Source organism: Pleurodeles waltl, chromosome 1_2 (genome assembly GCF_031143425.1).
Source record: "Pleurodeles waltl isolate 20211129_DDA chromosome 1_2, aPleWal1.hap1.20221129, whole genome shotgun sequence".
In the NCBI taxonomy this organism is placed as follows: domain Eukaryota; kingdom Metazoa; phylum Chordata; class Amphibia; order Caudata; family Salamandridae; genus Pleurodeles; species Pleurodeles waltl.
This window is the reverse complement of record NC_090437.1, coordinates 298,051,039-298,078,935: the sequence shown is the minus strand read 5'-3', so window position 1 is coordinate 298,078,935 and position 27,897 is coordinate 298,051,039. Positions and strand designations below refer to the sequence as shown.

The 27,897-nt window shown below is 44.6% G+C and overlaps 1 protein-coding gene across 1 annotated transcript in view; it reads right to left on the bottom strand.

The window, feature by feature from the left end:
- Nucleotides 1-27,897, bottom strand: part of LOC138254123 (broad substrate specificity ATP-binding cassette transporter ABCG2-like) — a 610,690-nt gene that overhangs the window by 89,672 nt on the left and 493,121 nt on the right. The window contains exon 12 of the mRNA XM_069205809.1: nucleotides 11,645-11,799. Within this exon, the coding sequence (XP_069061910.1) occupies nucleotides 11,645-11,799 (155 nt within the window). The remainder of the gene's footprint in view (nucleotides 1-11,644; nucleotides 11,800-27,897) is intronic.

Below are 27,897 nucleotides of genomic sequence, written 5' to 3'. Positions count from 1 at the left end.
ATTTAGTGACTTTTTGTGGTTCATCTGCAATGAATGATGGCTGTTCCTTGACCAGGGCTTACACACCACAGTCAACCAACAACCCAATGTCTCATACTATGCTTAAGAAAACGTGGAGGACACATTGTGCCACAGTAATCTAATAAGGGAATTAAACATAAAACCTAAGCCCTAGTGGGTATACAGGTAAGCACTGTATATGTTAATTGGCTGGGTAAAATACACTCTTCACTATAGTAGCAAGATGCAGCAACTATATTTTTATTGCAATTAAGCAAAACTGCATTATACAGTTGTGTGCATTTCTTAACAAATCTGGTGCATGCGACGCAATTCTAACAAATGAAACAGAGATGTACTGTGTTGTGACATCTGACACATTTTGATAATGGAAGGTAATGGAACATTAAATTAACAGATTATCCAAAGACATGCAATTAATGCCAAACAGTTCGCTGTTCGGTGCAAAATAAAACATTTGTTTGCAGCTGCGCACATTAATTAGATCGTCCAATCTCTCAAAAAATCCAAAATAAACTGCCAGCTTCCACAGCATTTATAGGAGTGGTACAATAGGACTAGACGTTTGCCAAATGTTCATAACATCATCTACCTTTCAACGAATCCACACACACGTTTCTTAAGCTAAAATGGTTTTAAAAGCATGAACATTTTGTTGAGGATTTTCCCGGAAAAATAAATCAGATATCCTTACTAATGTTTCACTCATCCTTTGCAGTGGTAGCTTCTAGGGGGCAGATTTATGGAAAGTGGTGCTTAACCAAGTGCACCCCTTACCACCCTCCTACCGCCACCATGTGTGCGCCGAATTTAAAATACTTCGCAAGTTGGCGCAGGGTAGGGGGCAATAGTGTAATTTCTCATGATGCTATTCTTGTACTCTGCAGGAGTAGCGCCAAAAATATTGGCACTACACCTACAGAGTACATAGGGCCCCATTCTAGAGAATGGAAGCCCCCTTTTAACGCCTGCTCTTGAGCAGGCGTTAAAAGTGCAGTAACAAATGGCACTAGATTTCCTTGCACCATTTATCCAGCTCCCCTATCGGGGGAATACCCCCTTTGCATACATAACAGCGCAGGCATAATGTAGCGCAAAGGGTTACAGAGTGGTGCAAGGCATGCATTGGACCACTCTATAAATACGGCGCAGGGATTTCGGCCTTGTTGGGCCACATTACCATAAAAAATAATGATGTTAATGAGGCGCAAGTTGGCGCTAGGGCTTTATAAATATGCCCCTCAATATTGTAAACTCGTCCATACTAGTAAATGACAGAAAGTTAGCTAGCGTTTCCTCTGATTTACTGGAAGACCTATAGTCCTTGATTTAAATGGGTGGTGAATTCCGTTCCCTAAGCAAGCAGGAGTTTATGTAGGGTTCAGAATTCTAACACCCTGATTTCCATAGAAGTCACACTACGCAAGGAGCAAGTAGAGCAAAACATGCACCATAATGCAAGGATATCTGCGTTGTTTGAAGCATAGTTTTTAGTGGAAATGGGTCTGTCCAGTATAAAAACTATTTTTTATTGTCTTTTTCACTTTGTGTGTGTTCTGTACAATGCAGAACACATGCAAAGTGGGGAAAAATGCTCCTGCCTCAAGGAGGCACAGTATTTGGGTACAAATCCCTGTCTACAATTCTTTGTAGATAGGGATTTGTGTCAAAACCCATGGGTAATTGCATGGAAATGGCCACGCACTACCAATAGAATGCCCTCTTGACCAAAACTAATGCAAGAAAGCAGTATTTAATTTGTAAATAAAAATATACCGGTGCCCAAAGCTCTCCTCTGAAACTCGTAGCTACTGCAACTAAGGGGCATATTTATACTCCGTTTGCGCCGAATTTGCGTTGTTTTTTTCGACGCAAATTCGACGCAAAACTAACTCCATATTTATACTTTGGCGTTAGACGCGTCTAGCGCCAAAGTTCATGGAGTTAGCGTCATTTTTTTGCATGAACACCTTCCTTGCGTTAATGAGATGCAAGGTAGGCGTTCCCGTCTTAAAAAATGACTCCCAGGCATGTGCGTGGTATTTATACTCCCGGGCAAAAATGACGCCCGGGAGTGGGCGGGGCAAAAAAAACCGCATTTGCGCCTCTTTTTAACGCCTGGGTCAGGGCAGGCGTTAAGGGACCTGTGGGCTCAGAATGAGCCCAGAGGTGCCCTCCCCTGCCCCCAGTGACACCCCCTGCCACCCTTGCCCACCCCAGGAGGACACCCAAGGATGGAGGGACCCATCCCAGGGAAGAAAAGGTAAGTTGTGGTAAGTATTTTTTTTATTTTATTTTTTTTGTGGCATAGGGGGGCCTGATTTGTGCCCCCCTTCATGCCACTATGCCCAATGACCATGCCCAGGGGACATAAGTCCCCTGGGCATGGCCATTGGGCAAGGGGGCATGACTCCTGTCTTTGCTAAGACAGGAGTCATGTTAATGGCGTCTGGGCGCCAAAAAAAAATGGCGCAAATCGGGTTAAGACGATTTTTTTGCCTCAGCCTGACTTGCCCCATTTTGGGACGCCCAAACGCCATTTTTCCCTACGCCGGCGCTGCCTGGTGTACGTTGTTTTTTTTCACGCACACCAGGCAGCGCCGGTCGGCTAACGCCGGCTAACGCCATTCAATAAATACGGCGCCCGCATGGCGCTTCAGAATGGCGTTAGCCGGCGCTAATTTTTTTGGCGCAAAACTGCGTTAGCGCAGTTTTGCGTCAAAAAGTATAAATATGGCCCTAAATGTTCAAGCCGGAAAACTGAGGCAGCGTAAGCCTGAAGCCATCTCGGGCTTCTTTAATCCACTTACAGACACTCACTGCCTCTTCAACTTACTCTTGGATCTTTCTGCTTTCTTCCTTTGTGACGCTTTTTCGTTTTTAGGTTGAGCATAGCAGCGCGCAAGCACTGCTTTTCCAACATGTTGGTATGTATCTGGGCTTTTAACCACGCCCACTTTACGCCCATCACTATCACTTGTTTGTGGGCTTGCCTTTCAAAAAAATAATTAGTAAATGCTATTTGTTTGTCCCTCCTTGGGGCGGTTTGGTTACTGCCTTGGGGACCGACTCTATTACATGGCTAACTGCACTTTTGCCGGTAACTTGGACTGCAATCGAGCTTCTTTTTCCTTTTGTGTCTCTCTTTTGCGAACACGCTCACAGCGGCGGTGGCGCTTTGAATCGGCTCGCTTTTGTCAACTTTTTATTTTCAGTTTGGCTTGGTGGAGAAATTGGGCTAGTGTTGCTGTGTCGCCATGCGACCAATTGGGTCGGTAGAGAAAAAGGGTGATCTGGCTGTTTCAGTTTCTGCAGAAATCCTAACGTTATCGTATCATTCCCAGTAAGTCACTGCGGAACAGTGAACGTGGCATTATACAATGCTTATTCGTTCTGCCTTAACACTTCCGTTCCAAACATTTTTGCAGATAAATCAGTGCAGGGCAGTACTTGTTAGGCTGTGTTCTTTTAAATGGCTCCTTCTGTCTGCCCTGAAGAAGTATTTCACCTGCCCATGTACAAAGGTTGCAGCTTAATAAGTGGATTCTGTACGTTTTCAAAGGAGACCTTTGAGATTTTGAGTGAGTGGGAAGGCAGGAGGGTCGAAGATCATTGTTTCTTATAAAACTCTACATTCTGTCTCCAGAAATCTGAACATCTGTTGGTTTTATCAGTGTCTTCTCAAAGCTAGCGGCAATAATTTGAGAGCTGGCTGCAGGCTTGTGCCACCGACATTCCCTAAAACCTCTCAAACGATCTTTCTTTCTGAAGTAACTAACGGGGGAGTGGGGCTCCGAAGAAAGTGGCCTTATCTCGAATGTTACTTTGTATCGCAACATGAAATCAGATTGACTGCTTTCTTTCGGGGTGCATGGGGGAGGAGGCAAGTTATGTGATCCGAGCTTTAGCTAGGAGGAGGGAGCACAGGGGCGCTGAGAAATGTTTCTTGAAAACATGATTTTTAAATCTTTGTTTCACAGATTAGGAGAACAGCTCCCCAAGACCAGTGACTGCTTGGCCTTCATACTGTGGGCTTGAATGTAAATAAAAGCTTTTCCTTTGTTTTGCAAAATCCCTTTCAGTTGAGCGGGTGGTCTGGCGGGACGACAGCCAGGGCTATTGTGCTCCTGAAGTAACCTTCACCAGTTGTATGCCCATTGCAGGGCGGAAATGCACGTTTACCGTGGCAATGACTGTTCACAGACTTTGCTTATTTAAACAAGCGTGCACTTGAGATTCGATTTGAATTGATACACCTAAACAATTGTGAAACAATGTTAAAGTCCTGAAACACGTTTGTTTTCCAGAGTAGTGCAGGGCCAGCCACCCAGTTTTCTCTTGCAAATCACTCAACAGAGCAACACCTGGCAGCATATTCAATAGCCAGCCATAGAGGGGACCCGTTGACAAAATGCCCATCCCCGATACATTTTGACATCCTAGCAACACTTATGAATGAGTACCTGAAAGAAGATGAGAGGGAATTACTCTTCTGGAGTTTTAAGGAGGGCTTCAGAATACCTTACTCGGGCCCAGAGGCTGGGAGGTCTTCGAGGAACCTCCGCTCAGCACAGGAAATGCCAGATACAGTGGCAGAAAAAATAGAAAAAGAGCTACATTGGGGTAGGATAGCAGGCCCGTTTGACGAACCTCCCTTAGTGAACTTTATCATCTCTCCACTAGGGATTGTACCCAAAAAAGAAGAAGGCAAATATCGGATGATTCATCATCCTTCATATCCTAAAGGGAATTCAGTTAATGACTGGCCAAGCCAGGACTTGTGTTCAGTCTCTTATCCTTCGTTCGACGAGGTGATCGAGCTAGTCAGGGAGGCTGGACTGGGTGCCCTTATGGCAAAAGCAGATGTTGAATCTGCCTTTAGGCTGCTGCCAGTACATCCAGATAGCTTCTACTTATTGGGGTTTCAGTTTCAAGGAAAGCTTTATTATGACAGGTGCATGCCTTTGGGATGTTCTGTATCATGCGCATATTTTGAGGCTTTTAGTTTCTTTATCCAGTGGGCGACACACAGGTTGCAGCCAGCAGGCGGAAAGCTCCATTACCTTGATGATTTCTTGTTTGTGGGGAAAGCGGACTCATCAGACTGTGCACAAGTGTTGGCTGCCTTTGAATCTGTATCACAAGAATTAGGGGTACCTTTGGCTGCGGAGAAAACAGAGGGCCCAACAACTAGATTGACATTTTTAGTGATCAAGCTGGACTCCACAGAAGGGGCGTCCCGCCTCCCGGTGGGAAAGATACTAGATTTGGCAGTAATAATGCGGAGGGTGCTAGTAAAGGAGAAAGCAACATTAAAGGTCATACAGGAGCTGCTGGGGAAGCTCAACTTTGCATCAAGGGTCATTCAGGTGGGAAGAGTCTTTTCAAGGAGGTTGGCATGCGCAACAGCAGGCATTACTAAAAAGCATCATCTCGTAAGGTTGGGGAGGTCTGATAGGAGACCTGCGTATGTGGCTGTCTTTTTTAGACGGTTTCAATGGAGTTAGGTTGTGGCCATCACCGTGGATAACGAATGAGCAGTTGCAACTGTACACAGATGCTTCCAGGCTTGGGGGCTGTGGAGCAATATTGGGGACAGCTTGGTGCACCAGGGCATGGCCAACAGCTTGGCAAAATGCTAAAATGATGGGAAATATAACAGTGTTGGAGCTCTTTCCCATTCTGGTATCATTGCTGATTTGGTCTGATTGTCCGGCCAACAAGAAATTGGTTATGCGGTCAGACAATATGGAGCTGTCCATGCCATTAATGTGCAAACAGCCTCATGCCCCAAGGTACTGGGGTTACTAAGACAAATGGTGCGAACGTGCCTCCAGTACAATATTGAAGTTAGGGCTAAGCATGTGCAATGGGTGCAGAATAAGGCAGCTGATGCTCTTTCTCGCCTGCAGTGGGAGAAGATCCGGGCGGAGTGGGCAGAAGCAGACGAGGCGATGACCCCCTTCAAGGAGGAATTCTGGGAACTGATTCAGTAGAAATACAGCTTCAGAGTATGGCGGAGAAAGCCCTAACGGTTGTCACAAGGCAACAGTACCGGTATTGCATGGAGACATTTGAGGACATTGCACCTGGGGTGGTTGATACGGAAGAGGATTTTGAGGCATTGGGGGGATGGGTCAAACACTTTGTTGTATGGGCAAAGGGGGCAAAGAAAAGCAGGAATTGGGTAATGGAGCATTTGGCAGCGGTAGCACACAAAGCAAAGCTGAAGGGTATTCAGGACCCAACAAAAGGATTTCTGCTCAAGGAAGCTTTGAAAGTATGGGCCAAACATGAAGAAAAAAACAGGATTCTAGGTCACCTATAGAATTTTCGATGCTAACAGTATTGATTGACCACCTCCCTTTGGTGTGCCATTCACATTTTGAGACTTTACTATTTAGTACAACGTTCACGCCGGCCTTTTTTGGTGCATTCAGGGTGAGCGAGCTGGTAGCCTGAGCCAAAGGTGACAAGAGTTGCAGGGCCCTGTTGGTTAAGGATTTAAACTGGGGCTCTCACAATGTGACTATCCAAGTCAGGCAATCCAAGACAGATTAGTTAGGCAGGGGACACAGCATTGTACTGAATGAGATGAAGAAATACAGCCCATATTGCCCAGTTCGACTCCTGGCAGGGTACATACAGGAACGGGCTGGGGCCAGATCGAGCTATACCTCCTCACTCATAAAGATGGGACACCTTTGACAATATATCAGTTTAGGATGGTGTTGGCATCAATGGTAAAGATAGCGGGGCTTTGGGGGCATCACTTCACCACACATTCATTTAGAATTGGTGCAGCCACTACAGCCTTCCAGGAAGGAATGTCGGCTAATACAATAAAACAAATTGGGAAATGGGGATCTGATAGGTTCCGTTTGTATATACACCCAAACATCCGCTAGTAATGGCCAACTGGAAGGGTGGTCCAAGGAAGAACTCGACATGTCTGAGTAAAATGTAGCACAGTGTATCAGTAATGAATACAATAAAGCCATGACTGTTGGATCAATCTTCACCTCCTCCCTTTTGTGTTTGTTTTCCTCCACAGAATGCAAAACCGTGTGGGTCATCGGGCACTCTTACGTGTCCAGGGCAGCAGAAAGAGCTGGCAATAGTGGGCGGAATTCAATATTCTCGTTCCAGCGCACAAGGGCGGACTGGTTCTTAAAGCCTGGGCTGCGTTGGAGGGACTTGGAAGGCGTCATTCAGGCATGCCAAAAGCTGGCAAGAAACCCAGATGTGTTAATAATTCACTTAGGTGGGAATGAACTCCCAGCTATGGGCAGGGGCAACTTGTTTCAGATTATGAAGGAATCTCTCACCAAGTTGGACAGGACCATGGATGCCACAGAGGTGTTATGGTCAGAGATCTTTCCCAGAAGGTCTTGGAAAGGGGCTCAATCCAAAGGCGGTATAGAGTTGTCAAGAAGGAGGCTAAATGGCCTCATGGCCAAACTCCTGTTGGGGGTGGGCCTAGGTGGGATTAAGCATAGTTTAATTAATTTGCGGCAGCCAGACTACCATTGTCCAAATGGGGTACACCTGTCGGATATTGGGGTGGATACATTTTTAAGGAACATAAGGGCAGCATTGAATGCAAGAGGTTATTGGTAGAGGGGTAGAAATGAGGTGCACCTATGGCGTGGGGGGGCCTTGCTGGGGGCGAAAGCTCCGAGCAAGTCATGGCGGTACTTACAAGGCGATCCTAAAGAATTATGTCAATTTGCGTGAGGGGAACAGGCCACAAACAGGTGACAGCCAGGACCCAGGGTGGTACTGGCAGGCTACCACAATGGCCTTGTGTGTTGAACCGAAAGGAAACAATCAAGGGCACATCCTGTGGCCCGCAAGAAGTTGGTGTATGGGTGACTTGATCAACTGGCAAACAAGGGTGGAGACGTTCACCCAGAATATCAGTTTATTCTTGGGCTGGAAGTTGACGCTTACCAGGAATGAAAATAATAGTGGTACCGGAAGTGAATGGTCAGCCGGTGGGCTGAAAGCAGACACTTGCCCTAAAAAAGGTGTGGTTGTGCCGGAAGTGAAGGTCACCCAGCTGTGTTGGAAGCAGACGCTTTCCCGGAAACAATTGAGTGTTGCACCAGAAGTGAAAAGTCACCTTGTTGGGGCTGAATAGTTACACCCAAGGTGAATAGGGCACCTGGGGCAAACTGGCCAGCACTGAATGTAGGGCACAGTGTTTGGGAGGCCCGTGAAAAGAAGGGCGCTAGCTCTTGGAGTAAACTAAAATAATGGTTGAAGGATCGCTTGTAAGTTGAAAAATTGCCTAATAAACTGAGGCCTCAATTCTTCCATAAAAGCGAAATTGGTGTGGTCTGAGTATTTTGGGATCCGGGGGGGGGCGTGACCAGTTGGGGTGTGCCGACGCTATGCCCCTTGGTACGGCCCCAACCCAACTGGGTGGGGTAATAGCTGGACCATGTGCCCTAGTGGAAGCCACCCCCAGGGAGCAGAACCTGGACTTGGCAGGAATAAAGAGTGGGGGATAAGGCAGGCAGAGAAGTACGGATAGGAAGGGAGACACTGGGTCTAGCCCAGTCGTAAATTTAATTGGAGGAATGTGGCTGGGAGGTATTTAATGGCAGATGCCTGGCACAGCGCCCTCTTTCTCCTGGGGATTTTTCCGAGTACACCCACCCACCCACCCGCAGAGAAGGCAGGGAGCAGATATTGTGTACGCAAAGGGATAACTGTCACAGATGCAAGTAGACTTACAGGAGATCCTTTAGGTGTATGGGCCACAAACAGGTGACAGCCAGCACCCAGGGTGGTACTGGCAGGCTACCACCATGGCCTTGTGTGTTGAACCGGAAGGAAACAATCAAGGGCACAGCCTGTGGCCCGCAAGAAGTTGGTGTAAAGGTGACTTGATCAATTGGCAAACAAGGGTGGAGATGTTCACCCAGAATATCAGTTCATTCTTGGGCTGGAAGCTGACACTTGCCAAGAATGAAAATAATAGTGGTACCAGAAGTGAACTGTCACCTGGCGGGCTGGAAGCAGATGCTTGCCCTACAAAAGGTGTGGTTGTGCCGGAAGTGAAAGGTGGCCCGGCTGGGTTGAAAGCAGATGCTTACCCGGAAACAATTGAATGTTGCACCAGAAGTGAAAGGTCACCCGGTTGGGGCTGAATAGTTACACCCAAGGTGATAGGGCACCTGGGGCAAACTGGCCAGCACTGAATGTAGGGCACAGTGTTTAGGAGGCCCATGAAAAGAAGGGCACTAACTCTTGGAGTAAAATAAAATGATGGCTGAAGGATCACTTGTAAGTTGAAAAATTGCCTAATAAACTGTGGCCTCAATTCTTCCATAAAAGCGAAATTGGTGTGGTCTGAGTTTTTTTGGATCAGAGGGGGGCGCAACCAGTTGGGGGATGCTGCCGCTATGGATTTTGGTGCATGTAGATGGTTTGCTCAAACGCCCACGCACCACGCCAGGATTGCAACAAAGGTAAATGTTTGAAGTAACTTCATATAAATAAAGAATGCAATATTTAAGGCGTCATTGGTGTAAGGTGCTCTGCTACTCTTTAGGTGTAACTTTGCAATGGAGTTCTTTTTTTCTTTTTTTGTGCATACAAACAGGGGTGGCTGAAGGATATCTGGGTGGGGGTGGGTGTGGGGGATTGGGGTCGGATGTGACACACTTCAAAACTCACCCCATCAGCGAATCGCGGTGGAAAATTCCAGCATTGAGCACGGGCCATTTTCAATGGTTTTTTATTTGGTTGATATCTGTCCTTCGACCTCTGGCACTGTAGGAGTCTGTGACTGCAAAGCTATCTTGACAAAAGATTAACTGCACATGAAGGGTTAATCCACTTCCCTGTCGAAGTTTACTATTAACATGCAAATCCAGAAGTATCAAATGTTTGGGGTTGAAGACCATTCTCCATGCATGCTGAAGTGTTCCTTTTCAATGTCTTTTCCTCTAGAGTTACTTTCCTTCAAACATTCTATTCTGAAACTGCGAATAACTTGAGTGTTTTCTAAGAAAAGCAAAAAACATTCACATACAGTGCTGTCAAGGTTTAAAAAGTAAGTATATACCCACTAAATGAGCTAATGTACCTCACAGTTAAACCATCGTCGTGTACTCAGTCTGCATTATGGTTTGTTATTTTATATAGATATTTTGGAAAAACTGCAATAATGTTCTAGGAAGGTGAGGGAGAAACTTGCATTGCATGTCAAGTTCTGTAGGTCAATAGAAACGCATGATTCTAGTGCATAACTTCTAAACTCTCACGTTTTTTGTAAGCTATGGTGAATGTGGCACAGGGGCACACCATGTTTGCCGGGGGTCACACAGGCTAAGCAAGCGAGTGTGCGAAATTAGAGTTTACTTTATGTGGTTCTGCAACCGACAGTTCGGTTGTAAGCCCACGCGTCTTTCTTCATAATTCTCCCACTATGTGAATCGGAGTTAATTGGACTTAGGAAAACAAGTCCCTTCGCTGGGTAAGGAGTCACGGAGCCAGTAAATGAAAGGAGCCCCTTGACTCAGTACCGAACTTAGGGCTGACCGTTTACCCCCTGCACAGACGCTCCCACTTTTACTGAATAAGACATTGTTAACAGGGGTGGTATTTGTAGGAGTGAAATAATAAACAGGGGCGCCTCACTGTGCTATGCGTGGAGACACGTTTTACCCTTCATGGGGCGATCTCTTCAATCTTAGTCGTATAAGAGAAAGGCGCTTTTCATTTATGTTTTTGACATTTGTATCAGTGGTAAATGCTTTACGTTTGCCCCTCCTTGGACATCGACCCTGTTACATGGCTGATTGCACTAACTTTTGCGGATACGTTTGACTCAGAGGGAACTTCTGTTCCCTTCTGTGTGCCTCCTTCATACTCATGGCGTGACGCTTTAAATCGGCTCGCTTATGTGAAACTGTTTTACTTTTTATTTTCAATTTATGTGGCAAGAAAAGTCCGGTTAGGAGTTTACAACGTTGACAGCTCCAACTTGAGCAAATGAGCGACTCATTGCATTGCAAATGCTTGTTCTCTTTCTCCGTCTTTCTCTTACGTGCCTTTGCTGAGGTACAAAATTAAGTGCTGTCCTTCAAAAATAAGTGCTGGTGCCCGCACTGGAAACCACAGGCTCAAATTAAGCACTGCAAGAAAGTGCACTGCGCAATGCTGCGTTACTTTGGGTTATAATTCAATGTAAATCGTGATTTGCGCTGGACACTTTGCGTTGGGTTTGCCTAACAAAAGTATTGCAAACTCGACACAAAGTGTTTGTAAATCTGGGCCTAAGTTTTGCAATAATTAATTAACTCTCATTATTTTCTACTGGCAAACTTCAGCAGATAAAACCTGTTAGATCTGTTACAGAAAAGATCCAGAAAAGAGCAAAGCATGCAAAATTGAAAGCGTTATTTACTGCTTTCTTAAGGTATGCCTATTTTAAAAGTGAAAAAGTTGGAGCAGGAAGTGTTTCCAGCACCCAGTAAATACATAACCATTTTCCAACCTACTCGAAACCAGGCCCTAGCGCCAAAAAAACACTGAGAGCATCACCAACACAACAGCATCACCAACACAACAGCATCAACAAGCAGGCACAGTTTCTGCTACAACTTACCGACATGAAGATAAAGATGATGGACGTGACGAGGTTGGACAGTGTTGTAACACTGTGCCCCACTGCAATTGCTAGCGCCAGAGAGGCAGCAGTGTAGGATATCATCATAAGTGTTATCAGCATGATAAAAAAGCACTCTATCTTTGGCTGGAAACCTTTTGGGGAAATAAAAAAAACATAAAGTTGCCAGTTAATATGAAACACACTTGCTTTATAAAGGTTTTCAGATAGCACATACTTAACTCTATCAGGGAAGAGAATGCCTTGGTGAACATAGGCTTCTCTCAAACGCAGATGGTTTCATTATTTTTGCTGCACACATATTTTAAACATGGTCATGTTTTAACATAAATATTCAAATATTGTATAGGGCATGGGTGCTCACAAACATTTTCACAGGGGCCAAAAAGTTTGGTCTGTCATGTGCCCGAGGGCCGCATCGATGCCAGAGGAATGGCGGCCGAGTGAAGGAACTAGGGGGATTTGCCTGCTAGGCATGGGTAGGCAAAGTGAAGGATATTCGCCTAGTGACTGATTTGAGCAACATGAAAATAGGAAACCTGAGATTAATCTCGTCTTTCCCACTTTTCCAAATTATGTGAACCTAGACAATTGCTTACTTTCACTTTCCCTCCTTTTTGTCATTATCACATATGAGGACAGCAAAATTTGAGCATCAACACTGTAAAAATATGCTCCTGTGTTTAATTTAAAACCACAATATTGTTCACGTACAGTAGGAGACCAGGCCACTCAAAACGTGCACAGAACATCTGACTTGCCTCTTCAATTCACTACTGGCATATTTGTCAGGGTAGGGTAAGAATTCATGTTTGAAAACTATCACTTGTAAATTAATACTTCTCATTGCAATGATATAATAACTTATACTTAGGTTGAAAGGCTCATCATGTTAACTTAATACACTTTTTGAATTTTGAAGCAACTGTTATATTTTTACACTTTTCCAGCAAGATGTCTTTAAAAATCAACCTGTTTCTTAAGTGAAGCTCAGGACTCTCTAGTTACTTCCTTTCCACCAGTTAACCACAAAATATTTAAGATCTTCTATTTTTAGAGATGAATCCAGTGAACAGCAGCCCTGTGCTCCAGTTGCCCAGGGGGCCGCATGTAAAGGTCAGGGGGGCCCGCATGCGGCCCCCGGGCCGTACTTTGAGTATCCATAGTATAGGTAGTTGCTTTGCTTGCATTTTAAATGTATGTTGAAAGTGCGACCCAAAGTCCTCAAATTAAACACACAATACACCTTACGTTGTACGAGTTGATAAATGTATTTTTTTTTTACAATAACACTGGGAGAATGTGTTGGTAAAGTCTGCAATATTGAATCTAATGACTTGGCAGCATAAATATTAGCTATACTTTTTAGTAATTTTAAATGTTCCCAATTTAAGATGAATATTTAGAAAATTGCAGAGAATTGTTTGATGTAAATTGCCATTTGCCACTATACCTTTCGTTTATAGCCTTTTGTAAGCCTTATATGCAAAGGGGGGAGGGGAGGGGGGGTTCTGAACCACCATGAATTGTGTTGTTTAAAGATTTCATGGTAAATGTGAGTAATCCTATTACAATGAAATGCATAAAACACATCCAAATGTAATGAGCTCTGAACGCTAAAGACCGTAGATGCTGCAAGGAAAACAAGCTATAAAGCCAATACGGTAATGATAAACTTCAAGCGGATGGTTATTTGAACAATCCCATTAATTTGCTAATTTGGAAAGAGTACCTGAAACTAATTTGTAAAAAAAAAGTGTAATGACATCTGGTTTACGTTTGAACACAAAAAACTTAAGAAGTGAATTGTGCATAATTTTAAATGGATGTTGAAGATGTACTTGTGCAATTATCATACACTGGTGATTTGTGAATGCGCATGTGAAACGAATATCATATGAAGCAACACAAATTTTATGCTCCCTATTCTTTGTTCATCATATGTTAATCTATGTGAAGATGTGTGAGTATATACGCTCAAAGGAGCCACATTTTATATAATCAAAGTATAACTGTTAGCTTTTGTTATCCTTATGTTAATCAAATGTGCAATTTTAAGAAATTGTTACTGCTACTAAGACTAGGAGACCCAATCTTTCATTTCTGAACTAGTTTTGATTATGTATTATGCGCTCACGTTTTTTCTTTCAGGCACAAGATAACCTTAAACAATTAGAACAATAGTTCATTGTTTTTCTTATAGAAATGCTATAGTAGATAGTTTAACAAGGAGTTGTTATGATTTCCACTGTTCATGGGGATGAGAAAAGATCCTCCTGTACCATGCAATCAAGACCACGGGTACATTCAGGGCCATGCAGCAGTGTGCGCCTCTGTCTGGTGATGAGAGCGAGGGAATTTTACCTGTTCCAGGGAGACGGTGCAACCTGATTGATCCAAGTTTGGAGGGAGTCGGTGGGAAAACGTTCTGAAGAAATGTGCAATGTGTAATAATTGTGTATTTTTTAGAATAGTTGTTTGGGGATCCTGTCCTGACTGCGCTGAGGGAAGATCTTTCCCTTACTCTGCTACCTGAGATCCAACATTTCTAAGTTCTACCTTTTATACTGAACGTTAACTTGGTTAATTTCAGACTGACACCTGCTGCCTAGGATTTCCCATGACATCTTTTGATACTTTATTTCGGACAGGGAAGTTCCTTCATGGAACCGATATTACCTTTGTTTTCTATTTTGTATTCTCTAATGGTTTGCATTGCCCTTTACCTGATATATCTAGGAGGACTGATTACCAATGTTGCATTTTATGAATGATTGATTTACTATGTAAATAAAGTTTGTAACTTAGACTAATCTGCTAATGAACGTCCATGGTTTGAAACTCATCTTCTGTGTTGTTCTCGTGAAGCCAGATGGATTTCACCGTAATTTGAAATTGATGTAGTGATGTTAGCTCTCAGAATACACTTTCAGATAATAACCAACGTTCCATACGACCAGTGGTGCAATCTGATTGATAATTCTACTCGAGCCAGAAAGTATAGAGAATTGCTCTGCATCAATTGGTAGCAACGAGGATGGTTTATTACAGAAGTATAGGGAGCTAGAAAATACCATATTTATGATTAAAACTTGCCCAAGCCTAGCCCATGTCCCTGAAGTTCATGGTTCAGTTTGGAGTATTGCTGGTGTTGCGGCATTTCTGAAAGCAGTTGCAGTGTCCTAGGAGCAGGTATGCAAACAAGGCTATGCATTGCTAATTGTGTGTTGTCAAGCTTACGATGTGTGTGCGGACTGTGTATGACGTGCCATGTGGCACCGCAAGTTGCCCCAGACACAGCAACCGGAGCTCCAGAAATCACTACTGTCACTACATTCTCCGTTTCACAAGTAGTTGCATGGGTCCAGAGTATACAGTGAGGTGCTACTGCACCAGACGTATCTGGAGTATTTGTAACGCTTGGTACACCGGGTGTTATTGTATTCATAGATATGGGATCCCGGCCCCAAGTACAAGTACTAAGTGGGAACTAAAACACAGAGCTGATTGTCAATAGTCCCACAGCGCAAGATGCCCAAGAATCATAGATGTTGTGAGGCTAAATGTAGAGTTGGATGAATTTATCAAAGGAAATTTGGATAAGGGATATGCAGACTGATACTATGAGGAAGAACTTTAGTTATTAGGTAAAGGAGTAAAAGAGTTACCCGACGTGCTAATGAAGCATGTACAATTTTAGAAGGAAGGGCTTTTGAATGTATTGTCAACTTAAGTAAGAGTCAGACATTGCAAAATAATTTTAGAGTACATATAAGAGACAAAACGCTAAACAGTATTAGGAGTGGGTTAACCACATATCTGAGGGAGTTAGTTTATAGTATACAGAAATGGAATATTCTGCAGAAAATTACAGATAAGTGGGCTGAGGGAGCAAAGAAAAGAAGAACAAGAGAGAATCGGGGAAGGGGGGTCATTGACAAGGGGTAACCAAAGTAAATCTGGGGGTGTTGCTTACCCACTGAGAGAGGTATTTTGAGCATAGTATTTACATGTGCCCTGGAGTTGTGGTGATCTTGTTACATTTATAAATCAATTTCCGAAACAAAGAGACCATTCTGATTTGTGGTATACACATATTGAGCAATTTGTGAAGATTTCTAAGATGTTGTGGAAAGATTTGAATACTCTTTTTGACATTGTGATTCCTAGTGACCTGTGAGGTTAATACAAATTGGCAGTACAGTGGCCAAATGCAGAACCCCCAAGTGTAACTCAGACAAATGCTCCATCACCTGAGGTTCGGTTGAAATATGATCAAATCATACATTTCCTGAAAGGTAAGGTTCCACAGAGAGATTGATCGATTGAAAATAGATTGAACTACTCAGTAAGCTACAGAGTCAGTGCATGTCTACTATAAGCACCTTACGCAAGTGTTCCGACAGCATAGTGTTGTCGAAAACTCAGAGAGGAAATATGATTTTGTGTCCCAGTTTGTTCTTAGGTTGTGTCTGGAGATCAGCTCCCACATTCAAAAAAATTTAATCTATTGGCAGTGTAAAGGTGTGAAAGAAATACTCTGGTATGCAAAGTATTGTGGTGATGAATTGTAAATATTCTTCATGTTGGCTCGGACTAAGTTAGCACAGAAGGGATTCCAAAATGGTTTGTACATGGGAAATGTACGATACAATCAGAGTGTTGGTGGCTGAATACAGAGAGTTGGGTTTCAAGGTAAAGGACATTCTCCCCCATTTAGTTAGTAAATATAAGCATTTTGGAAATCTCTCGGAACTGCATATTAACTGGGTCAAGTCTAAGCTCTTCCCGCTAACTGAGAGTGCCCAACCTGTGAATGTTGAACATCTTTTAACATGGAACAGGGACTCCACCAAATACCTAGGCCTACACCTGCATAGAGACAAAGAACAGATACTCTGACTTAACTACAGCCTTGCCATTGACAGCAATGGATTACACTCCCGCTTTCCAAGGCCAGACAAGTAGCAATATTCAAAATGGTCGTACTTCCCCCTTCCTATAACTTTTCCTCAACATTTCCGTACCATTAACACAGCAATTCCCTAAAATGCTCTGCAGTCTCCTACTGCAGCTCATTTGGGCCGGACATAAGCCTTGCATCTGCTGGGATACATTGACTCTTCCTTACAAACGCCACAGCTTCAGAGTTCCAGATTTTCAACTTTATTCCCTCACAGCAAAATGCCAATATGCAGATCGTTGGTACCACCCAGACGCTTGGGTCCCTTATCTTAAACCTGAGAGGGGCTAATTTGGTAATCTACCATTCTCCTCTATACTACCCAAAGGCATCCCCATAGGCCCTACTGATATACAAACCATATCCACCACATGTTGAGCATGGCCTAATCTTTGTCAGGTACTGGGTCCTATACTCACCTGCCACACCCCTGCCTCCCCTTCACATGCAAAAAGCTCATCCAGCACACCACACTACGACATGACCTGCATATCGTAAGAGATGTATTCCCCGACGGCCATATCCTGACACATGCAGATGATACCCGCTTCCATGATGCCTCCTACATGGATCACTTTTCCCTAGGGTGACTCCATAATGCTTTGGCCTCCTGCATACCCACAACCCCCCTACCCCTGGATGACATTCCACCTTTAACACTTGTCAAGTGTGATACTGACGGAAGCCAACTAATATCTAGATTATATCGCGCCTGCTTGTCCATGAAACTGGCTCTTTAAGTCAGGGAAGCCTGGGGAATAGACTTGGGTTATCCCCTCTATGACAAAGTTTGGTCTTACTGCTGTTACCAAACTAAACTTATATTTTACCCTACATGCTTGTTCCAATGCCCCAAATGTCAAGCCTTGGATGTCACCTTTGCACATTTACCCTGGATGTGTCCCCCCTATAGGGCGATACTGGATTATTATTTTTCCATACTCTACACTATGATAGGCACCGCAATTGCACCAGACACCCTAGTGGTGCGGCTAGGATACACCCATGAAATCCCCAAATCTGTCCTTAGATTTACCTCTGTAGTGCTCCTCTTTGCCAAGCAGGAGCTGACATTGCATTGGGGTAGTAGACGCTGTCCCACTGACTCTAACTGGCCTAAGCACATGACTCAACGCGACAAAATCAGCAAAGACTACACGCAGGTGCAACCTCATACCTCAAGGCCTAAGGATATCTGGCAATCTTTGCGAGATTACTTGCTCACATAGGAACCGGATGGCTTATATTGAATAATATACCTTCCCATGCCATGGGTATATATCCCTCTAACTCCTGGATCCCTAACACCACTCCAGGAACAGTCCGTGCCGCGAGCGCCCTCTTTGATAATGTTATGCTCATAATTAGCAAGCACCTTTTTTCTTTTGTGATTTCTTTTTGCAACTGAAAAACCACGTGCCATGTTGATAGCCATGCACATCTGTGCAATGTGGCTTTTTTGTGAGTTTTCATTATTGCTAAATTCAATAAGCAAAGGTTATAAAAAGGCGTCCACAAGAAAATTGCAATACTGTCAGAAGGAAGTCCTTTTTCTAAGACATCACACTGAGAAAGGAGCAAATAAGGAGTTGCATGAAAGAATATTTGCTATTTTGAAGATGAACCCTCCAACTACCCAGAGAGAAGTCAGGATGTTTTTAGCCATGTTGGGATTCTGTTTCCAGTGAATACCCAATTTTCCCCTAGTGGCAAAGTCTCTACAGAGGCTTGCACATAAGGATGTGTCTGATCCAGTACCTTGGGACATGAAAGCAAGAACTTCCCCGAGCTATGTGGAAGTCTTTGTCATGCCCCAGCTTTAGGAATGCCAGATTATAGTACAGAGTTCATTCTGTATTGCAGTGAGAGGATAGAGTGCACTCTCTTGGTGCCTACACTAACACATGGTGATGTGAGGTGGCCTGTGGCCAATTTTTCAGCCACTCTTGACCCAGTAGCCGCAGAATTACTGGGTTGCCTAAAGGCAATGGCAGCAGGCGGTGTCAGCAATTTGATGGGTATCCTCTCACTGAAGTGGTGCCTCACTCTGTGGAAGCCATTTTGGCTTGAACTAAGACACAGCTTATAACCCATAGTCACCTGACCAGGTATGAGCAAATCATACTGGCAGAGGACAATATTACATTGAAACAGTTCTTGTGTTTAGGCCCTGCTACAATGTTACCTTTACCTGCCACTGAAATGGATGGGGTTGGGTGGGGAGGTTGAGTATGACTGCCTCTATGTCACGGAGTTGTGCACCAATTCGAGGCTTAGTGTCAGAGGTGATCTCCCTGAAAGAGCCTGATTAGCCTTGGTTTGTGATGGCTGTTTTTAAAGAGTTGTTATGGAAAATTTAAGAGCTGCTCATGCCGTTTGCACCTAAGAGGTTGTAGTGGGATCCTCCTTGTTGAGTGATGTAATCTCTACCCAGGTGGATTACTTGGTCGCTCCTACTACAGAGTTTCAGACCAATTAAAAGTCACAATTTATACTGATAGTATGGCTTCGATGTGGTCCATGACTTCAGGCTGTTGTGGTCACAAGAAGGGTTTATGATGTCTTCTGGAATCCCAATAAGAAACTGACAGTATGCCATGAGACTGCTTGAAATTCTAAGGTAACAAATGTTCAAGGAGATGTCATTTTGATAAATAACTCATTAGAGATAAATATCAACATTGAATGTTCTGGTCCAAGCATGGCATTCTATATTTGAATAAATCCACATATGGCGTGATATAAATGGATGTTAGTTTTATATGATCATCAAGTTTATGCAAGAAATTAGAGCAGCAACAACAACACTGATTAATCATGTATACAAGCACAGGTAACCTACTCCAGTACCACTATCTCCACATCCAGGAGACACAAGGAGGGCACCAATCCCCTGAAAAACAACAGTTAATAATTAATCAGTCCTGTCTGATGCCACACAGGCAATCCGAATCCTTCATGAAATATTCCAGCAGAAATGCAATGAGTTTCGTCATGAGTGTCTATGGTCGATGGTTTGGTCTCCCGTGGCTCAAACAGTCCCTGAGACCATCCTCAGGACAACATGTCATGAAGGAATTAATAACAACAATTGCTGCTCTACAACATAATAAATACCTTATGTTCATAAACCAATATGTACATGTAAAAACAAACCAAAACCCAAAACACGCCATACATAAACCTGGATCGCCCGTTCACAATATACACCACATGCAGTCTCCTGTGAATGGAATCAAAGCCATGTCATGCAAACATGAGTTGAACCATACACTCATGCCTACAATGAGACCTCACCTACATTAGAAGTGACCAATCTCACCACTAATACCAGTGCCAGTGTTGCCTAATAGAAAAGCCTCCACCTCAGCTCCACATAATATTTAGTTATACCACAATAAAAACTAACTTGACGGACACGTGGTAGAGTGCTTACCCCTGTTTCTGAGACACTGTATCAGGACACTGTTAACTAAACAAAAAATGAGAAAGCCCAACTATTAAATCTAATGCAATGCCAACAATTACTGAAAATAGAGACAACTTAAACTTACTTCATCCAACTTCCCATTGCGGTCCAAAGATCCGCTCAGCTCAACATAATATGCATCATACTTCCACCCACAGTGAGGAACGTGTGGGGAATCCTTAAAACTGCTTCTACAAAAAGTATCTGGACTCTGTTAACTAAACAAGAAAGTACAACCTGGTGAGGATAAACAACCCAATCTGCCACCATATCTTAAAACACTTCAATACAGAGACAACATTAACTTATTTCATTCTGTTTACAAACGCAGTACACAGATTCGATCCATTTGGTAAGTCCCAAAGGCTGCAAACATGGGGCAGCCAAAGCCACACTATGTATATATCCTTCCCAGTTGGAAGCCCCTTCCTCCAAGGGTCACATGATTCAAGTGTAAACCAGGGCCACCATCTTGAAGTGGAAAACATGCTCCATAATATGTATTGATCCTAATGCATCTCAACATAGCCAGACATACATACTGGGCAAAAATTCTTCAAACTAGTCTAAAGGACAGAAAATACTCCCAAATTAATTCACAGTTGGTAGCCTACATACCGAGAACAGCAGTAGGAGCAAAACTGTTGAATGGGTCACATGTCATCATCAGAATATAAAGAATAAGTTACAACCCAAGGATTGGAACTGGGTATTGTAAGCAAAAATATTTCAAAATGCTACACTACCTATAACCCAGGATACTACTACCACAACACTGTGCAGCTTCCAACATGTACAACAACCATAATTCCACCTGTTGATTTACATTTTTATGCACCGTGTTGGCCAGCCAAATCCAGCTGTTCTCTCATATTGTTCGCAGATGATCCATGTCCTGTTTGCATTTAGAACATTTTCCAACACAACCCATTTCATTGCAGTAGGAACATGGGACATTTCCAGATAAAGTATGAGAAGAGGAGAATTGTGTACTTTGCAACAAATTCTTGACTGGTGTTGTGTGATGCCTTTGGACACCTTTTGAGTTGTTCGCACACCTCCTGAGTTGTTTTACCTATGTAAAAAAGTGCAAAATTACATTGAATACAATGTACAACATATTTAGACCCGCAATTAGAATTTTGTTTCGGGATACACCTAACATCATTAATCGCACAGGTTTTTACAACATCAGTTTACTGCATGCATTACAATTACCACAAGGATAGTGCCTAGTGCCCAGTTGTAAACCTCAGCATTGGTGTAGAAAACTGGATTCGGGATCATTGTGGGCTCTAACCAGCCAGTCTCTTAGATTTTTTCCCCTTTTAAAAGCAAACAAAGGCCTGTCTTGAAAAATCTGACCAATGCTCAACAGATGCCAGTTTAAAAAAATGATCTTTCTAATCCTATTGGACAAAGGTAGTTATACAGGTGATTCTGGACTGGACTTTTTTCTCTCTGACTTGCAATAATGCATTGTGGTCATAGTACCACACCTGTTTCAAAGACCTCTTGACCAATCTATAGGGATAACCCATGGTGATTAGCTTGGAACAGAACACTTTTGCCTCACACAAGTAATCCTCCTTCTTGGTACAGTTCAGTTTAATACATAAAAATTGTCCATATGGAAGATTGTGTCTAAAATTACGCGGGTGGTGACTTGTATATTTAAGGAGGGTATTCCTGAAGTGTGTTTAGAATACAAACTCAGTAGTAACTGGCTATCTTCTTCAAAGATCCTCAAATCAAGGAAGTTAATCGAGCTATTGCTGTATTATATTGTAAAATTAAGATTGCCATCCTGTGTATTTAACCACTCATGAAATTCCAAAAGGAGAGTTCTAGACCCAATCAATGTATCTTAGCCAATGTTTCACATTATTCAAATATGGGTTGGTTTGACTATAAATGACTTTCTCTTCAAAGTCTGCTACATAAAAATGAGCAATGTCTGGAGGAAAAGTATCCCCCTTTGCCACACCTTTAATTATGGACAAATAATTCCCCATTAAACATGAAGTAGTTCCACTCTAATTCAACTCTAGACTGCTGGAGGCACTACAGGTGCCTCTTGAGATAACAGTTGTAAGGTGCACAGCACACAGAAGCAGAAATGATGTTCTCACTGCTGGAAATCAGTATGCTGACGAAGTTGCCTGATATTGAGCTCATTGGCCTTATGCCCTCAATGGGGAATCTGATAGTGAGACTGCCACAAACATGTTGATAACCGTTGCCGATATGTGGGAGAAAGTCAAATGTGTACAGGAAGAGACACCAGAGAGTGAGCCACAGGAATGGGTCTCAGCTGGTTGAAGAATGAAGAAGAAATTTGGCTCTCTGAGGATGGAAGGCCATTGATGCCAGGCAGCCTGTTGTCATTTTCATGGGGGCAGGGTGCAATGATATGGTTCTTTAGGCAGAACGGGATCAATACACATTCCAGAGTGATTGCTGAGAATCTTTGTCATCAGTGTGTGACTTGGCAAGAGTTAAATGTAGGGAGGGGGAAGCGATGCTGAGTGACATACTGAGAACAGGGGTCCCTTCAATCTAAAGCAGTTAGACTTTATTGAAATGCCTGTGTGCAGTGGGTTGCAATAAGTTTTGTAGTTGTTTATTAGAATACTGTGGGAAGGCAGATGTCAGGGACACGGAATCGGATGATTGAGGACAGGGAGGAGGGTGCAGAGGCAACAAATTGACCCTGTTGGGCAGGTGGGAGGAGCAGTGGCAGCATAATGGACCATGGAGGGCAGGGGAAAGGGGTTAGGGTCAAAAAAACACCATGCAGTACAGGAAACACAGGCTGTGCCGATTCAACAGAATATTGAGGGGAGAAGGGCTTTATTTTATCTGTTTCCTGACTAAAATCTCCTCTTTTTCAATGTAAGTCAATGGGGAAAATCAATCCACCAGGTTTTTATTTCAAAATCTCCCTCTTACCAAGTTCAAAATGTTGGCAAGTATAGTGCATTGGATCACTAAGGGCAGGAAGAATGGGGTAGGGACATGGACTTGGATAACAGAAGGCAGAGGGAAGATGGTCAGGTGCATCAAACTGACTTTACAGGGCAGGTGTCAGGGGTTGCAGCCGCTCAATACACCACACAGGGCAAGCAGGACGGCAGTGCAGCACAACGGACCATGGAAAGCAATATTGAGGGGATAGGCCCATGTACATGGACAACAGAGGGGGGTGGGGAAAGAGGCAAGGGCAGCAAGCTGACCATACCGGACAGACAGGATGGACAGTTGCAGCATAACGGACCATGAAGTGCATGACAGGGGACTTCCGCCTGAGCAAGATGGCTGCCTAGTCGCTTCAGGAGGAGCTCCTTCGGCAATAATTGAATCTGTCATTGTCCTGCAACCCAGGCCCCCTATGGTACTCCCCACTGAAACCGTGTGACTCCCGTGGAGACCACTGTGTGGTTGGGGGTAAGATCTGGAGTCTGGGCCCCCACAGGGGAGCTGGCCCCAAGCTGGAGGGGGACGTGAGGCTGGGCCTGTGGGTGTTGTGGAGGAGACTCGGTGCCCGCACGGTGGGAACTGGCTGTTGCACCCCCTCCAAAGACACTGCTCCTGAAATCTGGCTGAACCAGGGCTCTGGAGGAGAGGCGCGGCGGCTGGTGCGGGCCTATGTTGTGGCCTCTGTGGTAGAGCAGTCATATGAGAGACGCACCTACCGGGCTGAAGAAGGGTGACCGGGCCTACTGGGGATGCAAAGGAGGCGAGGAGCCTGCAAGGGGCAGCCTGCTGTCACGTTCCCTGGAGACGCCACTCGTGACACCCGACTGGTCCGGGGCTCCAGCCTAGGCCACGTCAAAGACTGCCAGAGTACGTGAGAGTGAGTTGCAGCAGATGGTGCGAAGCCTGCAGTGCAGAAAGTATGGCTGTACGGGCCTGGGGGAGATGCGCCCCTGGATTGCCGCTTGGCCCTGGAGCGGGAGGATTGAGGCCGAGGGCCCTCTGAGAGCTGAGGTTGTCACGCGCCGGTGCTGGTGTAACAAAGAATGGAAGTGGCCTAGTACCTGCTGGGCTGCAAGTAGCGTGGGAACCGGAACACATGTGCCTGAACAACAATCACCAAATGCGGAGGTGATGGAGAGCACTACAGTCGAACTGTGACCCAACGCAGATATGTGCCTGAAATCTTTTGCAAATTGCTGCTGATGATGGGAGGCTGGTAGAAGGAGACATTTGCTCTCATCAGCTGCGGGAATTTTGAAGTGCATACATTTGCAGCTCTGCTTAGAAAGGTTTAACTGAACACTGAACAATTGTAAACTTGTGAGTGTTAACACATTGTCATCGTGTGCAAGTGGGAGATAGAAAAGGACAAAACAACTAAGGTAGTTCAGACATACAAAATGGATAAATATACTACGATGGCGGGTGGCATGGAGGGAGCATAGCAGGATCAGGCTGTGTCAGACGTCGATCCAGTGCCAATGTTGGTGGACCTCATGAAGGAGATCAAAGGAGCCAGAGACCAAACCCTGTCCAAAATAGACTCATTGGCGATTGATGTGGGCCTCCTCTGTGCAAACCTGCAGAAGGTGTTGGAGAGGGTAACGGAAGCAGAGGGGCAGGTCTTAAAATTTCCACGGGAGGTCGATACCCTAAAAAAGACAGTCGCTGACCTGCAGTCCTTAGTGCACACCCTGGATGATCAAGTAAAGGACAGCAAGGGTCGCTCGTGATGGAACAACCTCTGATTCATTGGATTTCCTGAGACAGCAGAGGGTCTTGGAGGTTGGGCACATATGTTGGGGCCCTAGTTGTCTGTGCCTGTGGGTGGGGGGGTGTTATCTAGGGGTTCGATGATTGTTGTTTCAATATTAATAGGTGGGTATTGGCTGCTTGTATCTACAGTGCTTACATTTTATGTCTGGAGTGCATTAAGTGTGTATGGGGGTGTTCTCTCCCCCTCGGGGTGGCACGCAGGTTTGTATGAGCTGGTTGGAGACATGACTGGGAGTTGGAAATTGTTGACTTGGAATGTGCATGGGCTGGGTGTTCAAGTAATACGGCACAGGGTATATTCTTACATGAGACGTATGGGGTGTCAGTCACTTTCTTGCAAGAAACACATGTGGGGTAACAGTGTGATTGCGCTTCGACGCAGTTGGAGGGGTCAGCTATTTGCTACATCATACTCCAGTTATACCAGTGGCTCCTGGGATCCCCCTTGTGGCTCGGAGCTCAATACTTGATCCTAACAGGCACTTTGTGATAGTGCCGGGCATGTTAGATGCCAGGGAGGTCTGCTTGGTAAATATCTACGCTCACAACATTGATGATAAAGATTTCTTTATTGAAGTACGTACGAAAATGTTGGAGTATATGTGCAGAGAGCTCATACTCATGGGAGACCTTAATTATGTCCTAAACAGGGATCTAGACCAACACCACCCACAGCAGACACAAAACCGGTCATGACGGGTGTCTTACTAGAGATTATGACACAAATGGGGCTCCATGATGTGTGGAGAAAGCGTAACCCTCTGACTAAAGTATATTCCTGTTATGTCCCTTACAACCTTCTAGATTATTGCTTGTCTACTTGCAAAATGCTTCAATGTGTGAAGGAGGCCGCCTATCTGGCTAGATACACTCTGGACCACTCCCCTTTACTGGTGAAACTTAGGTTATCTAGGGAGCCTCCTGGGATCCCCCTGTGGTGACTGCACCCTGAGTACCTCACGTATTCCGAGTTTGCAGATATGATACAGTCCACCATGGATAATTACTTTGGGGAAAATTGGGGAAGTGCATCGAAGAGTGCGGTGGAGTGCGATGCATTTAAAGTGGTGTTACGAGGTGAGTGCCTGAAAACGACATGTGGAGCGCGGCAACAACTATCAATATCCCTGAACTCACTAGAGCACCAAATGAGCACTCTAGAACTGGTGACGGTAGACCAAACACAGTCCCTGAAAGAGTGGATGGAGTGTAGACGGGGGATACTGGAGACATGTGACCGTTTAGAAAAATGTTTATGCACTAATTATCGAAAGCGACTGCATATGAAGGTGACAAGGCAAAAATGATGCTTTTGCATCTACTCTGAGCAGAGACCCAAATCCCACCAATGGTGGGAATCAGAAATAGAATGGGGGAGAAAGTTTGCTCACAAAAAGACAGAACTGAGGCGTTTGCCACTCATTTGGAAGCACTACAGAATGAACCCCAGGAACACCCACCACGGGGGAGCTCACGATTTTGGGAGGGGATGAAGCTCCAATCCCTGGATGGAATGGTGAGGGAGCCACTGGGAGACCCAATCTTCAAAGAGGAGTTTGTGACAGCCATACGGTCGCAAAAACAGATAAGGACCCAGGCAGTGACAGCCTCTCCACAGAATATTATCAACGCAGGGCTGACCTCATAGCGGATAAGCTATTAGAAGGATATATGGAGGTCTTCAACAAGGGCACGCTCCCAGATTTTATGCAGGAAGCGGTAATAGATATGCTTCCAAAGCTGGATAGAGATAGGAAGGAGATATCATCATACCTTCCCATTTCCATGCTCAATGTTGATTTTAAAATACTGTGTGAAATCCTGGCAGAATAGTTCCTGCTCTACTTTCCTGGGCTTATACACGAGGACCAATGTGGGAACACAGCGTGTAACCTGCGCCAGCTGGCACTTGTATGGCATGGCCTTAGGGAAGAGGGGAACCGCTGTGCCTTGGCCTGCTTAGATATTGAGGAGGCCTTTAATTCTTTATCCTGAAAGTATTTATCAGAGGTAATGTGCAGAATGAGATTGGGCAACAATTTTATGTTCTGGGTGCAGCTATTATATGCAAATTCTAGGGCCAGGGTGAGGTTGGACAGCATAGTTTCCAGACAATTCCCACTTTATTGGGGAACACAGCAGGGGTGCCCTTTGCGACCACTGCTCTTTGCTTTGGCCATGGAGCAACTGGTGTGTCAGCAGGGAGACAGGGGGACTGGAGGTGTCAAATCTCGAGTGGTACTTCCTAGCTTCACAACTTCAACATGCAGTACACTGGCTTGATGATGCGGAAAATTTGGAAAAAACGACTACTGGCCGGGACTTATGGGGGCCACTCCTTGCCTGAGCTGCTTCTGGGCTCTACAGCGCTAGTGGAACTCCCAGATATAATTCGGAGGGTCTGTGGGGCGTGGTAACGTGCTGTCAGGGGGGTGATATTTTTTTAAGCGCCCTTTGCGGAAGCGGTGCCCATATGGATACTCAAACCCTTTCGACAGATTCCACAGTTGATAACAGTGGTTCGTTGGTGAGCTGGTGGATGCGAAACAGGGGGTGACATCAATCCTGATGGTAGATTTATAACCATGCAGGATGCACTTGACATGTTTCAGCTCGATACAGGGCAATTTCTACAATATGCAAAGATATCAGCGACAGCCCAAGTAATATGGCCCTCCTTCCCGGAGGCAGCGCCCACCTCCCGGACACTGGAAGTGATGCTGATACTGAGGGGGATGGGATGCAGATTAGTTTTACATCTCTATAGGGCATTGAGAGATGATGTACCACTGACAGACCTCCCAGTGCAAAACAGATGGCAGACTTCAATGCCTACACAATCGACAAACAAGGATTGCGATTCACTCTGGGGTCAAGACGGTTTCTTCTAACATCTGCTTCAAGCTGACTCAATATAACATTATACACCATGTGTATCTACCCCCTAAAACCTTACCCCGCATCCACCCATCAGGACCATCACATTGCAGAGGTGTGGACAAGAGGAAGCTGATTTCCTCCATGTGATGTGGCTATGCCCAGACA